We start from the raw sequence: 17157 nt of genomic DNA, 5'->3' as shown, positions 1-17157 counted from the left end.
TGGCCGTCAGGTAAATTAGATCTGAAAGCTGACAATTTCTGACCATATTTCCTTGATTATTTCAAACAAATGCACAGCAGCCGCTGTAAGGAGATTAAAGTGACATAAACGTCCCGAGTGGGAGGGGGGAGGGCAGAGGATTCAGGTCACCCCCATCCGTCCCCCGCCTGACAGACGCTATATCGCTATCCAATCCAATAAAAAATCCCCCCCTTTTGCTTTAATTAATTTTACAGCTAGCTTGCTTAATTACTTTCAATCAAAATCCTCCTGCCATCGCAAAATTAGAGATGGTTGAGCTCCATTAGCCTAAATTCTTCATTTCCATATAGAAAAGAGGCTGTCTGCATAGCCAGCCCGGCCCCTGGCAGGACAGACGCCCGTCTGCCCGCCCGTGCCAGCCCGCCTGCTCCCGGCCTGCGCTCCGTGGCTGTCTCTGGCCTGTGCATCCCCCGACCCCAACTCTGCCCCATCACTGCTCCTGGGGGTGATGGAGTTGAGGTCCAGCACTCCCCACTGCTCCCAACTCTTCCCCCCGACGCAGGCAGGGCCTGCTGAGCTGGGCTGGACAACCAGGGCCGGCTTGCCCCTGGTTAGAGGAGTGGCAGGTCCCGGGACCCTGCTTTCCTGCTAACGGGCCGCTGCTGTCCGCCTGACGAGCCTAGTCTCCTGGCTGTTCAAGCCCAGAGCAGGCAGTTCTGGGTCCTCTGCCTCACCCCTTCCCAGGAAGGCACTTCTGGGTCCTCTGCCTCACCCCTCCTCAGGAAGGCAGGAGCCCCTAGGCCCTGGTCAGTGCAGACCCCTGGTACCCACATCACACAGCGTCCCTTCTCCGTTGTTTCCGGGCTGGGGTCCTTGCTACCTATCTGAGCCACTCCAGGGCCAGCTGTCTCAAGGGTGCTCAAAGGCAATGCAGCAGCACCCCCACCCCCCACGGACTCGTGTTCTCTGGGAGGGGGCCCCCACGTGGGCCCCTCCTTGCCCTCTCACGTCCCCAGTTCCCAGCCTGCAACAGCTGCTCCTCCACCCCTAGTCCCCCAACCCGGGGCAGGTGGGTGACCGGCCAGTCTGGGCTCTGTCCACATCCTGTGCCTGCACTGGCCGCTCTCTTCCCTTCCACCTGCCTCCTCCTCACAGCCCCCAACCCCAACTCTGGAAGCTCCACTTCAGGTTTTCCAGGCTACAGCCCCGAGTGTCACCACGGGGTCCAGCCCAACCTGGGCTCCAGCTGATTAAGGATCTGCAACAGGATGTAGGGATTACGGTAAAACCTGGCTCCGGATCTACAGGGGCAGGGGGCCAAGTCCTGACTCTGGGACTCCCCTCCCCTCCCATTTCTGCCTGCTTCCTCCCTCTCAGCTGCCAAGGGCCCAGGACGGCTGAGCCTCTGGGTCCTTCCTGGGATCTTGGCTGGACTCTGAGAAGTGGAGAACATAGGGTAGCATTAGGGGACCCGCGCCAAATCTGGCAGAAGGGCAGGGTCGGGATGGGCTGGGGAAGGGGAGTAATGGCTGAAATCTGCCCTGGACCCTTTAATGGGGACAGGAAGCTAAGCTGGTCCTCCTCAGGGAACAGGTCTGGAGGCAGGATGTCCTGGGTCAGACTTCTGGGCAAAGGCAGAGGCAGGTGGGGAAGGAAGTGCTCTGAAGGCTTGCTGAGGCTCTCCTGGGCAGCAGGCCTGGGGGCTGTCCCGCTGCTGGGGCTGAATGGCTCCAGGGTATGAGGCTGCTCCTGGTGGGTGGACCTGGACCTCCAGAGTCAGGGGCCTGGAGACACCAGGGGCCCTCTGGCCTGTCTACAGGCTCCTCATGGCCTTGCTCTAAGGGTCAGCCCACATCCCCTTCTTCCAGGGGACGGGTGAGTTTCTCAAATATATCTCAAGTACCTATAGGGATACATTTCCCAGGGTCTGGGGGACCCCAGTGTCCCAGGGAAGATGTTTTCAGGTGTCAGAGGGTGCAGAGTCTGATGGGGAAAGCACACCAGCACTGGGGCATCCCACACACCAGCAGAGGCACAGGAGGGAGGCCAAGCTGTGAGCTCCGGGATGACTTCCTGGAGCCCAGGCCCTGGCCGTGCCTGGGAGGCCAGCAGGTGCAGAAGGTAAAGAGGGGGAGGAAGCAGACACACAGCCATGCCTCTGTCCCAGTGGTGACCCCGGGGCTCCGACTCCTACTGCAGGATGCCCTCCTCGCAGGTCTGCATCTTCCCTCCTGCCCCCCTGCAGTGAGTCTAGGAGGCAGGAGTGATCCTGGTCCTCAGTGGCACCTGCTGACTTCCTGGCCGCTCCCCCCCTCCCCCACAGGGACAGGGTGAGCTGCGTTCCTGCTCTGCCCCCAAGCACCAGGCCTGGCACAGACGGGTGGAACTGGTAGAAGGGCAGCTGGAAGAGCGAGGTCTGGGCCAGTAACCCAGGGCTAGAAGGAGCACAGCCCTGGAGCTGGCACGGCTCCACCCTGACCCCACACATCCTTCAGAGATCCCAGGTGAAACCTCATTTCCTCCTGGAAGCCCTCCGAGATCACCACGCGCTGTAGGGCCCCTTCCTCGTCCTCTCCCGACGCCCGCTCCATGCGGTAGCACTTCTGTAATAACTTGTTTAATTACCCTTCTTTGTCCCTAGACTGTAGGGTCCGTAGGAAGGGACTACTGTTTTAGCAGAGCGCCTGACCCAAATAAATATTTACTGAACGAATACAGAAAACTAAGTGCTTCTCAAGTTCATTAGGGGAAGAGCTGGGATCGGGGGGCGTGGCCTGACTCCTGTCCCAAGCCGGCCCTGGGGAGCTCCACGACCCTTTCCTCCCTTGGGTGCGACTGAGGCTGAAGCTCTTGGGCCTCTGACCCTCTTGGGCCTCAGGCTCACCTCCAAATGCCCTTCGCAGGGCCCTCCCTGCCTCGAGAACAAAAGAGGCCCCAGTTGTTACAGCATTTCCCTGGGAGAGGAACAACTGTTGCCGGCCAGGCCCTTTCAGAAAAAACCCAGCAACTGTTTGCATTGTCGTGCATTTCTCTCCCTCCACCTCCTGTCTCTGTCCCAAAAAGGAGAAAAGGAAATTGAAAAGAGATGGGGGGAAAAAATCCCATCCCAAGCCCTACCACGTCCCTACACCCCCTAGCAAGTCTGTCTGAAAACGTTATTAACACAAAGAGGGCACAGGGGACAGCCACCTGCCATTGCAAACAACTGGGACAGCCGCAGCAAAGGGTGAGGCTGTGAGATCAGGGCCCAAAAAAAGGAGAAGGGAGTGAAGGCTGAGGGGGGAGAGATCAAAGCAAAGGGAGAGGCTGTGGAGGGCAGCGGGAGAGCTGGGCGACCTGGGCCTGCTAAGGTCCCCCCGGGGAGGGAGAGGCCACAGGAGCCCGAGGGCCCAGCAAGGCTTCCAGGGCCAGGCTGCGCGGGCAGGCAGGAGGTGTCCGTGGGGGCAGCGGCTGCAACGGGGGTGGGGAGATGAGGGAAGGAGAAGTTGACTGGGGAAGAGGGAGAGAGGTCTATTAAAAACCTCTCAGTGCATAACACAAAATGTCAGGGTTTATAGCTTCATTCTTGGCATTGCCGGGACTGAGAACCCTGCACAGAAATGTCACCGCTTGTCATGTTTAATCACCTGCTGTTTGTTAACACCTTCCCTGCAAGGAGCCTGTCTCAATCTGCCCCTGGGCCCCCAAGGGACCCAGAAACAGAAAACATCCCCGTCTCCTTCTCTGGGCTCTTGGCCCTGCCTTGGGGTCTCCAGGGAGGAGCTCCATTGGCCGCCCGTCGGAAGGCCTCCGGGGAGCCCCCAGATGACCCTTCGTATCAGGCAGGCCAGGGAGAGAGGCCCGTGCGGTGCAAGCAAGAGGCCACGCCCCCACCAGGGCCAGGGTGCTCCCAGGCTGCCTACTTGTCTCCCACCCCTTCTGCCTGCCCCTCTAGGGCTGGCCGGCTGGCCGTCCCTTCCGTCTAGGCCGCACTCACTCCCACACCCTGGGGGTGAGAGAAGATGGACAGAAGAGGGCCCGCTCGGATCCCTGCAGCCTAGACTTGGGACACCCACAGCCTCTGTCCTTGTAGTTACAACCCAGGATCGTACCATCTGCGGTCCCGGCTTGGCTCGCTCCTGGGGCATGCTTTCCCGAGTTGTTTAGACTAGGAATTCTCAGTCCTACTGCCCCATAATTCCTTCCTCTGGGGTGGGGGAAGGGGTGCGGTGGGAGGTGGCAAGAGGCCACTCAAGCGGCCCCAGTCTTCCCAAGAACACCTGGCCATTCCCCACCTCTCAGAGCAGCGAGGTCAACGCCAAATCCTGGGTTCTCTCTAGGATTACACCTGCTGCTCTCGGTATGGCCCCCAGGCTCAAACCCCATGCAGGCACAGCTGCCGGTAAAGCAGCAAGTTTATCCTGTATAGTTTCCAAGGAGGCCCCATTACTTCTAGAAGCAATGAGGGCCAGTGGTGACACACATCCCCGAGCCGAGGCGCTGGGGTCTCCCAGTGAACCAGGGGCCACATCCCGATCTTCCCCTCCAGCAAGGTCTATGCTTACACAGAAACACACCTGACAGTCACACATCTGCCAGCCTGTCCCCTGGGAGAACGCCCACTCATTTCGACTCTTCCTGAAGGGCCCTGTGTCCAGTCTGCTCATTTCCATTTCACCAAAGAGAAAAGTCAGAATGTTTTCCGAGTGCCCTTCAACCCGTCCCCACAAACAGACGGGAAGACCCCTTTCTCGAGAGATGGGCAAGAACGAATGCCCCTAGGGGAAGCTTCCTCCAAAGAGCTCAAAATACAACTGCACCAATGAGCGCGTTTTATTTTGCAGGGAAGGCCCGGGGATGTGTCCACGTGTTACAGATGGGATACAGGTGGGGCCCAGAGAGGTCTGGGGCTACAGTCCAGGCAGCACAGTACAGACCCAGGACGGGGCTGCCACTGGAATGGTTCTCCAGAGAGTTCCTCTTCCCCATGGGAGGCAGCCCTGCTTCTTGTGTGTGGGAACACCCCCGTCGGCGGCTCTGGGCCTCCCGTTTCCCCACCAGTAACAACTCCGTCTTTCTCCCAGGGAACCGACAGGAGAAACGGGACCCTAAATGTGGCGTGCTCTGAATGTCTCAGAAGGAAGGTCCTCGATAAACTCACGGGTGCTCTTATGATTCTGCCCGTTGAGCTGCATCCTCACCGTAGGGGGAAGGGCTCAGTGTTGAAGGGGTGGGGCATGGAGGTGGGGTGCACAGATTCGAGTCCTTTCCTGCATCTAGCAGAGGTTTGCGGGCAGTGCCTGGGAAGGGCCGTGTCACGCCCACTCGGGTTCACGTGCACCTAGCTGAACGCAGCGGCCCACGGAGCTGGGTGTCTGAGGTGGAGCCAGCTACCCACCCTGAACAGAGAATATTCTAGTTTACGAGGTGTCTGGGCTCTCCCGGATCCCAAAGGAGGGGCCATGTCAATCAGTCCATCCACCTGCCTCCAGAACTGAGGTGTTAAGGGACGTGGGTCTCTCCAGTCCTGGGCAGACTGGGGCGGCTCGTCACCATATTGGTGACTATACAGCACAGCCACTGGAAAGTGCTTCTGAAGCTCTGTTCTCCTGGCCATCAAGAGACGTGCTCTGTCTCCCAGGTGATGTGACGGCACAGGACCTTCTCGTGCCTGAGGGGCATCGGATGGAGTCTCTCCCACCTGGGGGCTTTGAAACGCTGGTCCCCATCTTTGACAGGGACCTTGGGCACACGTGGAATGCACCCATTCAACTCAGCAGGCCACGGTGGAGCCCCCAAGGGGCTAGGGAGCGGGGCCTGGCCTGAGGCTTAGGGGACCCCCCCTGCCCCGATCTAGACCTATTTTGCCCAAGCCACCTGGATTTACCAGTTGAGCATGGCCTTCCCGCCAGGCCCCCGGCATAACCCCTCCATTAATTTACTGTTCGATGGGAAATTACTCCTCACCCAGGAATATAAGTTTTCATCTTATTTTAAGTTAGATTCTTAAAGCAATTAACAAGGCATCTGGCGATGACTTCACCGCTGCGGCCGGGCCGTGGAGCGGAGAAGGGCAGCCCTGAAACTGCACAGACCCTTGGCTTCAGGCCCCCGAGGGGAGTTCAGGGGCAACTGGGAGCCCCCAGACACCTGTCCTGGGTCCTGGGAGGGAAGTGGGGGGCACGCTGTAATCTTGGATATTTGCTGTTTGTGGAAAAACGCCTTTCCAGCACCACCTGCCCCATGAACCTACTGGTGACAGTTGCTGAAAAGCCCCAGCAGCTGGTGCCGCGGGAGCATTTTCTATTTTTAATTGTTTGATCGGAATATTAACTCATCTAGGTCCGTTCCCAAGACACACTTCCCAGCCAGAGGGTTTTCCCCATTTCCCAGGCCTTCCTCTCTTTCTCTCTCTCTCTCTAGTCAGAAATCAACTTTGAAATTTAATAATTGGAGACACAGACCTCGGTGTGTTTGCAAAGGATCAGAGCACTGGCGGGGGGGGTGGTGGAATTGGGGCTCCTCACCCAGGGACGCCCCCAAAACAGACCTCTGCTCTTCTCTCCGAGCCACTGACCCGAGGCTCCGGGGCAGCAGAGGCTGGCTCAAGCTTGCTTCGGCCAACGCCTGCCAGAGCCCGGCTCTGCCTGGCGAGGAGGCCTCTGTCTCTCCCTCTCCCCTCTCGGCCAGCCTCGCTGACCGTCTGCTCACTTGCCAATCTTGAGGGCCACGCTGAGGGGCTGGGGACATTCAGGAGGCCCCTAGGGGAGGAGGCACGTGCCCCTGGACTCAGACAGGCTTGGCAAGAGAGGCTGACTTTCCTTTCAGCTTCCATCTCCGAAAGGAAGGGAGGGCAGCGTCTCTATGGAGCCCATGGGAGAACCTGCCAGAAACTCCTCTGTGAGCGCAACACCAAAGGGCTCATGGCCCAGCCCCCCCCGCAGGAAAAGTCACACACCCCAGCCCGAGCCAAGTGTCACTCGAGCCTGAGACAGACCACGCTGCCGGGAAGAGACCGTCAGGGACAAACCCAAACGCTTTGGTCCCCTCAGCCCTTCCTAGGAGGCCCCCCAACAACAGCATGGGGGCCACTTGGTCTCCTTTCCCTACACGCCCTTGCCCTTGGCCCCCCTGCTGTGCGCTTCCTTCTCAAGGTCACAGGGCTGTCCACACCAGGAGTATTTACTCACCAGACTGGCCCTGTTAGCAGCACTCACCACAAATATGCCTTCTGATAAAGTTGGCAGAAAAAAAGTTCTAGGGCTCAAAACAATGTCAGAAATAACCCCCCGCCCCCACCGCACGAGGGTGAGTGAGGTGAGGCCTGCAGCCAGACTGCACGACCCGCCAGGAGGAGTCCTGGGGGAGCCTTTTGTCAACGCTCATGGCTCTCCTTCCTGTTTGACTTCCCAACATACAGCCTGTTGCCAGGGCACCGAGGGCTGGGGATGGTTCGAAGCTAGTACTGGGTCTCAGCCCCCGAGGGTGCGGCCCAGGAGCAGGGACACAGGGAGCAGTCCTCTGCTCCCTCCAGCCAGGAGCCCGCGCAGTGGCCTTGGAGGACAAGGCCAGCGGCCTCTTACCTCTGCTTCTCNCAGGCCACATGGGCTTTAATGTTTTTATTACCTGTTTGACTCGCTGCCTTATTGCTTCTCCCCTTAATGGGGCCGTAACCGTGGAAACGAGGAATAAACGGCCACCAGAAAATGAGATGATTAAACAGGTCACCCTGGCAAAACAAACTCCGCCGAAGAACCTCTGGGGGTGGGGAGGGGAGGCGTCCCCTCCCCCTAGCCCCGGCCAGAAGGCTTGGACCAGACCCTTGGGCGCGCTTCCCCATCCCCAGAGCTGGGGCAGATACACTGGAGCGCCCCCTACTGGGCAGTGCAGCACCTGGCCAGTCCCTCCCCGGGGGCGGCCCACCAGGCTTGCTGTGGCCTGGGGCTCTTGGGCTGCGTTGTGGCGGGGAGGCAGGCCCTGGTCTACAGGGAGGGGACAATCTTAGCCAGGGAGATGTACTTCTGGTTATTGCACCTCCTATTCTCATCAGCATATTCCCTCCCAGGAGTCCCCTGAGTTCATGGAGAAAGCCCTGGAAGAAAAGGCCAACACAGGCCAAAGCTCAACTCAAGAAGGTTTCCTTTGGGAACCCCAGTCTTTGGAGACACAGAATGTGTCCCTCTCCCTCCTCCACCCTGCTCCTCGCAGTGCCCTGGCCTCAGATGACAGGAAGGGCCCTCTTGGCTTTCAGAAGAGTCTCGGCAGCCCAAAGCCCACGGCACCGGCACTGGCTGAGACCACGGGGCCAGAAGAGCCCCCCTGGGACAGCCTGGGGGAAGCTCTAAGAATCACAGACAGCTCAGGAGGAGCCCAAGCTCCATGCCAGGTGGCAGAGGTCCCAAGTCTCTTTCAGGCACTGGGTCCACCTAGCTGCCGGGGTCCGGGGACTGGAAACAGGACCCAGANGGGGGAGGGGAGGTGGAAAAGATGGAGATGGGCAGGGGAGGAAGCACAGGAGAGTCCCGGGGCGCCCTCCTGTCTCCCACAGGGTAGCCGGCTGTGTGTGCCAAGACTCCCAGGCCCAAGCCACAGTCAGCCAGTAGCTAAGGCAGGCTCCCCATCTAGCCACAAGATGCCCATCTTTATCCTGTGCCCCCTTTATGTCACCCCTAATCCCGGCCCCAGTCCTTCCTGTAAACCAGGCTATAGAAAGCTCTCAAGGAGCTAAAACCCAGGTCCCAAAGGAATCGGCCAACGTTTCCTGCCCGCCTCCTGCTGCCCCCACTAAGCGGGAGGCACTTGGTGAAGAAGCACAGCAATCACTCAATTCCACCGGCCCTAACGGTGGGAGGGCGCGAGACCAGCCCTGTACCAAGTGCTGGGAGATGTCAACGCAGAGCTAACTCTAATGTTTGCCATTGGGAGCCGGAGTAGCAGAAGCAAGCAGGTGCCTGGCCTTGACCTCCTGGGGAGCAGGGTACAGAAGTCTGAGCGCCACCTGGACACACTACTGCTGAGGGCGTGACCAGATCCTCGGACATGCAGGCCTCCAGCCAGCCTCTTAGCTCTTATCTCTTTCCAGGACCAAGTGGGTATGAGGCCTGCAAGGAGGAGGGGGAGAGGGAGGCGGGAGGGCCTGCTTTAGGGAGCTGGGTGCCTGGATGGAAAGGGCAGAAGGCTGGGGCTGCACAATGGGAAGCAGGAGCTCTGTTGGGGGCGGCGGAGAGGAGTACAAGGCAAGGGAGAGTAAGGCCGCGTGCAAGTCCAAAAGGTGTGGGGGGTGCATCTGTCCCAGTATGTCCCATCCTTTATCAGGTTCCAAGGCTCCCCCTTCCCAGAGGTCCCTGTGTTCTCTACCCTGTGCTCCTCTGCCCCGTGTGACAGATGAGCGCACCTGTCCCCCTCCACCAGGCAGGTCCTGGAAACCAAGATGAAGAGAAGGAAAAGGAAAAGGAGGAGATGTGGCAGTAGCCAGAGTGGTCAAGTTATAAAAACCAGGTCAGAAAGGACAGGGGTAAAGGACAAGCCTTGGGGCCCCGGAGGCGGAGAAGCGACCTGGTCCCTCTAAGAATGGCGGGCCAGCCAGAGGAGGCTGGTGGCGGGGCAGGCGCACCACTAACCTGGCGGGGTCCAGGCAGAGGAGTCGGCGCCCAGAGGCTTCGCGGGCCCCACCCAATCCCCAGCCCAGGGACCTGAGCCAGGGGCAGCAGCTTTAATGAGGAGATGCTGCTGTGTGACTCAGCCCTCCAAAGGTGCCTCCATTTATTTTATTTTTCCATCATAAAAACCCAAGCTGCAACTCAGCCAGATTCCCTGGCCGTGGGGGATGGGGGAACGTCGGGAGCACTGGCGAGGCGGCACAGAGGTCTGACTAACTGGCCCCAGTGCCCTTCTTGGGGAGAAGAGCTAATGGGTTCTCCTGGCTGGTCCTGATTGGAAAAAAGGGCCTGGGGTGGGGCCCCTCTAGGGATCCTTCCAGATTGGCCCTTGCTGCCTCTGCCTCCTCTTACAGGCAACAGCTCCGCCAGGACTTTCATCCTGAGATCTGCTCTGACGTCTTACAGCTCAGACAAGAGCTGGGTCAAGGACCACTTCACGGTCCAGAGGTGCCTGTCTCAAATGCCTTCCACCAAAGGCCGGGCCCAGATGATGTGCTTCTCACCTCATGCACTCAACCCTTCCCCCCAAGACTGAACCTGCCCGGTAAAATCAAGTTGGGAGTTGGAAAGCCAGAGACTTAAAGGTCATCTGATGCTCAAGTCCCTGCAAACGTCACAGCCAGCCTCTGTTTGAATGGTACCAGGAAACTCACTACTTCCGAGGCAGCCCATTCTGTCCTTGGCTCTGACGGCTCCTTCCTGCCAAGATGGCACCAAAGCACCCACCCCCTTCAGCGGACTGGCAAAACCGGTGTCCAACCTGACTGCAGGGACTGGCCCCAGCTTAGACTGGTCGAGTGGGTGTATCTAGCCAAGTAAAGGCTTGAGGAAGGAAAATCGAGGGCAACCTGCCTGGGCTTCCTCCAGAGCTGAGCCAGGGCCGGGCTGCAGTGGCAGAGGGTAGTGTGTGTGTGTGTGTGTGTGTGTGTGTGTGTGTGTGTGTGTCTGTGTGTGTGTCTGTGTGTGTGTTGGGGGGGCTGGTCTGGAGTCAGCAGAGCTTATCCCAGGGCAAAAGTAGTAGGAGTGGCTCAGCGAGCAACCCCACTTCCTCCTACTGGCTCACCTGGACGATGCGGCTACAGCCATGGCCCCAAGTGGACAGTGCCAGCCCTCTCTGGCCCTCTGTGCAGTCCATGGCCATCCCCTTAAACTCGCTCTCTTGCCTATTAGGCCCTCTACCTGGTAGAGCCTAGCCTGGATCCTGATGGACAGCTCTAGCCCTGGACAGCCCCTCCTCTTCTTCTCATGCTCCCCCTAGGGAAAGCGAGGCAGTGACAACCAGACCCCGGGGAATCAAGGGCAAGGTCCTTCTCAAAGCTCTGCTGCTGCTTCACAGCCGTTTTGCCCCCGCCTCCAGTCCTGTTGGGGGGCCTAGCAATCAGTTCAGGGGGTCCCTAATCCTGGGCTGGGGAGCTTCCCAACTGCAGGATGGATTTACCTGTGTCTGAAAGCTCCCTTCCCCGCCCCTCCCCTGCCTGGCTCCCTCCCCCAGGGAAATCACTCTAAAAGGGCCTAATGGAACTATGTCCTCCTCTCTTCCTCTCTCTCCTCCCTCCCTCCTCTCTTTCCCTTTCCTTTTTTTTTTTTTATTAGCATTTGTGGAATTTATTCCCAAACTCTCCTAATCTTCCGTACACAACCATTTGATTTGCATAACCCAACCCCCTCTCATAAAAACTGGCTGCTAGTTTAATTAAAAAATGTAAATTTGCTGTCATCTCGGGGCCTGGTGAATTAGGACGACATCGGCATTTTTTATTGCTAAAGACGTCCAGATTGATCCAGCCCTTGGCTGAACTATGGTGGGGGGATAGGGGTCCACATGGTCCCCGAGGATCCTGAGGTCCTGCTGCCCTCTCCTGAGAAGCTTGGCTCTCCCACCACTGAGTGACTTATAGCCAAAGCGCTTCAGGACCTGGACCTGTCCCAGGCTGGACATGATGCTACTCCACAACCCAATGCTTATTGGGTCCCTGGTGCCAACTACTCTTTGGGGCCTGCACCTCCAGCCTTTTACTGTGCCGGAGAGGCCTTCAGCAGGTGTCCATGGTCCCCTCCGGCCTCCCCCCCCCAAGAAGAGAGCCCTTCACAGCACCAGCAATGAGCCCTGGCCAGTGACAAGGTCTCTGGCTACGCTGTGTCCAGGAGAACATTCCAGATGTCAATGGAAGATGAGCATGGAATCAGCCCAGAGATGGGCTCAGAGGGGATCTGAGAGTTCCCACCTGCTTCCCTTTTTCTGTGAACAGGGACAAAAGTGCTTTTCTTCTGAAGTGCTGAAATTAAGTGAAACTTCCAAGTTCAAAGAAAAGGCTGAGGGGGTATCACCAAATGACTCCTCCAGAAAACAGTGAGAACTCTGACACCCTGACCTCTCTCTCCTCACCGAGTGGCCAGAGGCCAGGCCTGGGTCCTGCTCGAAGAGCCTCACTCCAGCTACAGGAGGGACGAGTCCACCTCAGCGGCTCTTCTAGCTTCTAGGAAAAGTTTCCAGAGGCTGTCCCTGGAATGCCAGGGGAAACAGGTCTCCCCCTAAGGCCCAGGAGAGACGCTACAAGAGGCCCTGCCACCCACAGGCCCGGGGGCTCTCTCTCCGGTCGGGGACACCCTCTAGAAGGACTCTGGAGTCCTGCACTCATAGCAGACTGGAAGGGACTGGTCGGTGTAGGGCGGGAGAATGGACGCCAGCTCCGGTTGGCACACAGGTTAGAAGGAGGAAGATGATGGGGAGGGCCGGCCTTCTAGCTGAGTAATGCCTGGGTCCACTGTGCCCGCCCACACGCACAGGCTCCTCCGCCCCAGGTAGGGGGTGGTGCCAACCCTGGCCCATCTGTAAGGGCTGCTTCTTGGCTGGGTTGGGTGGGGGCCCTCTTTCTGAAGAAAGGGGGTGGGGCCCGGGAGAAGGAGGTGCTGAGACACCTGATTACAGTGGGAGTGGAGGCCAGGGAGGGGCAGGGTGGCAGAAGTGGCCTCAGACACCTTCACCACTTTGCCCAGCAGGGGGTGTCACACCCTTCCTGGGCACCGGAGGTCCCAAGGACCTCCGCATCTGATTATCAGAGATCACACCTGGCTGCATGGAATCACAAACTCCGAGCCACCCTCTCCCCACAAACACATGCCCACTTCCCAAAGTTAGTCACCATGTCACCAGCCCTGCCTGCCCTCCTGCTGCCTCCTGCCCTCTCTGCCCACTCCCCTTTGACCTCAGAAGGTCAAATGTCAGCTCATGGGTCCCAAGGGGCAATGCCATGAACTTGGGCCCATTATAAATAACAACCCTAACAACCATCTATTCTTCTATAAATCAAACACAAGGGTTCAGAGATCAGCCTCAATGAATTCTCAACCTGTTTACGACTGACTTCTTCTAAAACCGTTTAGGAAGAGGACAGTGGCTTTTGTCAGGCTAGGATCTGAGGGTCCGGGTCAAAATGGGGTTTCAACAGAGCCGGCTAAATGAAAGCCTGAGGAGCTTATGGTAAACCTCACTCTGGGCTCAGGTTGGAACCCCAAATGAAAAGAGAACTATTGAAAAATTTGGATTGAAACTGAGAAAAGCTCCAAAATATCAGGATAAGCTGCCCCAGGCCAGCATCATGCTGTCGGAACCCTAGCCTGTGCACCATACTAGGCCCTCCAAAACCCAGAATCCAAATTTAGTAGTTTGTTTGGTGTCCCCCTGTGGGGGGGGGGGAGCGAAGAGGGGGGATTGGAGAGCGTCCTGGGCCCCTCACTTTGAACTGATAACAGCCGCCTCATCCCACGGATTCTCAGGTGAAAAATACTCATTAGCCATAATAAGCAGTTTGATCATCCGACACAGCCTTGTCCCAAATAAATTAAATTCCTTTACCTTGAGACAGTCGCCCCGAAACCAGACTAACCACCTTTCCCAACAGGACGCTGCTTTCAAAAACTAAACCACCCCCCAACTAAAAAAATAAAAACACACACCCCACAGTCCAACAAACAGAGATCTTTGCAGGGGAAAAAGAAACACACACACACACACACACACACACACACACACCACGGAGCCACTCAAAAAACACGGAGAACAAAAACCCCCACAAAAAACCCCTAAATCCTCTCTCTGGGTGCCCCCCAGCTCCCTCTCCCCTCGGTTCTTTCATAATGACAAGCATCAAATTAGTCACAGTCACTAAGCAAGTAACAAATAATAACAATAATATCGTCGGAAGCCTCGCAATCCAGAAACCAGGGCGAGCAGCGCAGCGGGCGCCGGACCCTCCCCAGGCCAGCCCCCACCCCCTGCTCAGCTGCTACCTCATTGGGCTAAAAATAATAACTTCCGTAAAAGAACCGAAAGAAAAGCGAAAGAGCCTCCGCTGGTTCCCACCGCCGGTACCTGTACCGAGATCCATTCTCCTCTCCTTGGTCCCAAACTCTTCGAGGAACGCCAAAAACAGAAGAGGAAAGAAAANATTCTAAAGCCGAATTCACTTAAATAATCAACTTTCATAATACTTAATTAATGCCTAATTGCAACTGATTACTCCCCGAATAACAAGTTGTTTTAAAGCCCTGATGTCATTGCTCCTGACGGTAACACTCAGGGTAACAGTTTGGCAGGAGGGAGCTGGCGGGCGGGAGCGGCCGGGGGCNCTCGCGCTGCTCCCCTCCCCCGCTGCCGCCGCCGTCACCGCAGCCGCCGCAGGCTCCAGAAGAGCCAGGACCCTTGGCGTCGGCCACTTTCGCTTGGTTTTGCCCTGAACTGGGCCCTGGTGCCCTCCCGACCCGGGCCAATCCTGGCCGCCTACACATCTCTGCTCTCCTGGACTTTCTCCTCCTCCTTGAGAGTTCAGCCCCCAGCCCCGCAGTTGAGCCTTGAGGGGTGTCCAGCACCTCCTCCTTCCCTCACCCCGCTGGGCAGCCTTTACTCTGAGCACCCCACCACAGATCCCTGCCGTCGCGTGGACTCCCCCCCACCTTTTTGCCTCTGCCATGCTCCAGTACGGATCCGGGCACAGAGGGCAGAGGCACCCCTGACCCAAGGAGCCAGAGTGGTGCCACCAGCCCCTCGGCCAGCAGCGGCATCTCCTGCCTCCCAGTTCCTCTCTGGACCAGGGCTCCTTGTGCTCTCCTTGGCCCTGGAAAGCACTATCCCGCCTCCCCTGGAGAAATCACTTTGGTGGGTCCCCTGTCCCCAGAAGTCCCTGCTGCAGAAAGGTATGTGGAAATTCCTTAAATTTTAGTGATCCAAGTTACCCATTGGATTTGGGGGAGGGGTGCTCAAGGAAGGAGGCAGCCAGGTGAGCAGGGACAGGACCATGGGCAGGTTGGCTGGGACAGCACCTGGATCTTACTGTCCCCAGCTCTCCCTCGATCCCTGTGTAACCGTTCTGCTGCCTTCCTCCCCTCCTGCTTCGGGGAAGCCACGCTGCCTTCAGTGAGGGGAGTGGAATAGACCCTGGGTTTTCTCTGGTCTCTGGGCCGCATTCAGCAGAATAGCACCAGCCTATTTCTGCAGTGTTTCTACTTTGCAAAGGGAGATGCCCAGGGAGACCTTGGGGCAAAGAAGTCCGAGAAAACCCAATCTACTCTTTCTCCCACTTTGCCCTTATTGTTCTTCTTCATCTTCTTTTTAGTTCCAAATGGCCTCACCAGGAGGAGGTTTGCATCTCTTCGCTATATGACCGCCCTCCCTGTGGACTTGGTAGCAACCCTCTTTCCTGCCTGTCACCCACAACCCTCCACCCTCCAGGCCCGCCCTGTCTCTTTGTAGGAAGAGCAGCTGGAGAGGCCCAGAAGCTTTACTGAGTGTCCTGTGACCCTAAAGCCCTGAATAAAGGAGCAGAGGTTCTTGACCCAGCCACGTGCTACCCGGAAGCTAGGACAGGTGCTAGTGTGGGGCAATCCCACACAGAAGACCTGGGCTCTGCTCCCCACGTGGGACCTCGGACAGGGGACCTCTGTGTCCAGAACTACTCTGGAGTATACACATGCCTCTGGGTGCTGTCACCTGTGACTCTCCAAAGTAAGGCTTACAGCTTTGGGTTGTCACAACAGGCAGTCAATCCCAACCCCCAGTCCTGAGTGTCTGCTTCTCCACCTGGCCAACTAGGGGGTGGAAGGAAGCCCGAAGAGCCACACAGGAGTGGAAGTACGATCCCCTCGTTTATTTGATGGGTGCGTATCAGGAGCCCCCTGCGTATGTGACCCACACGACCCACTGGCTGTCTCTGAATGTCCTTCTGGGCTTCTGCCAACGGTGGTCACAGCAGGGGAGGGCATGCCTTCCAGTGACCTAGACAAGGCCAACTGGATTGGCTGCACAGTAACTTTGGGACCTCTGACAAAGGTTGGAGAGCCAGACACAGAACACACGGGGCCAGCTAGAGGGATGCATCAGGCAAAGTGGTGGAGGGAGGTGTGGGCTGCCTGAAGAGCCTCTGCCCTGCCCAGGCGATGGCCGCCATCAGCCACTGCATGCTTGCGAGGCCTGGTCCAAGAGGGGGCAGAGGCCCGAGAGAATGTAGCTGTACAGAGAATGAGGCCATCTTGGCATGTTACGATTGAGAAGGTCTGAGAAGAAAGAAGGCTGAGGCGTCAAGATCATGAGGTGTGAGTCAGAGTCTGCACAATGGAGGGGTCCCCAGATTTCTCTTTCTTTCTCTTTGGGTATGTGCTCGTACGAAGGGGAGAGGCCCACAACTCCGGCCTCTCTGAGGCTCTGGCCCATTTTTGCCTCGAGGACCCCGATGAGGTGACACCTCTTAGACCCTGAGGCCAGGCCACAGCGAGGACATTTGTGCCTGGGATCTGGGATGGAAAGCCCAATGCCACCATCCCTCCCGGTCTTGAGGCCCCGGGCCCAGAGACGCCAGTTCATCCTTATATACCCGGTCCCCAGAGCAAACGTGGAGCTGTGCTCAGCAAGCCCACCCACCAGGCCCCTCATAGGAGTCCAGGGGGAACCACTGGCCCTCCCCAGGCCGGCTTCCGCGGTTGGCTCCCAGTCGGTCGGCTCACACCCCCAGAGGGCCCACTCATTCTCTCCCCCTCCCGAGCCCGGGGCCTTCTCACTCACCAGCCTGTTTACACACCAGATATCTCAGGCTTTATCTGCTCTCATTCTGAATTTGTAACTTTCACATAAACTTGAACAAAGCTCCTTTTGTTTCTGCACCCCACCCCAGGATCCCAATAAACTGGTTCTCTCTGAGGCGACTGGGCCAGGGCACAGGAGCCTTGGCCAAAGGAGTGTGTGTGCATGTGAATAAGCATGTTCGCACCTGCGAGGAAGTCCGTGTGTTTGCGTGTGAGTGCGCTCCTCGGGCCGACAGAGGGAGGGCGTCCGGGAGGATGTCAAGTGCGCAAAGTGTGGACAGGAAGCACCAGGCCACAGGGATGGGACAGTCTGCCAGGGGCGCAAGAAGCCGTGGGCCGTGAACGGGTGGGTGTCGGGGCAGGGGGCAAATAGGGACAGAGAGGAGAGGCGGTGTGGGTGGCGGAGCCCGCGGCTGAGGCCAGGCTTAAGCTAAGTAGAAGGCAGATACAGGGACCACATTAT

At 57.9% G+C, this 17157-nt stretch overlaps 1 protein-coding gene across 1 annotated transcript in view; it reads right to left on the bottom strand.

Annotated features, from left to right (window-relative positions):
- CASZ1 (castor zinc finger 1) overlaps positions 1-14106 on the bottom strand; it is a 53638-nt gene extending 39532 nt beyond the window's left edge. The window contains 2 exon segments of the mRNA XM_077763964.1: positions 13993-14056; positions 14059-14106. Coding sequence (XP_077620090.1) covers positions 13993-14056; positions 14059-14106 — 112 coding nt within the window.
- Positions 14107-17157: the final 3051 nt, after the last annotated feature.

Source organism: Crocuta crocuta, unplaced genomic scaffold (assembly GCF_008692635.1).
Source record: "Crocuta crocuta isolate KB4526 unplaced genomic scaffold, BGI_CrCroc_1.0 scaffold13, whole genome shotgun sequence".
In the NCBI taxonomy this organism is placed as follows: Eukaryota; Metazoa; Chordata; class Mammalia; order Carnivora; family Hyaenidae; genus Crocuta; species Crocuta crocuta.
Note: the sequence above shows the minus strand (reverse complement) of the source record. Positions and strands in the feature narration are given on the sequence as shown.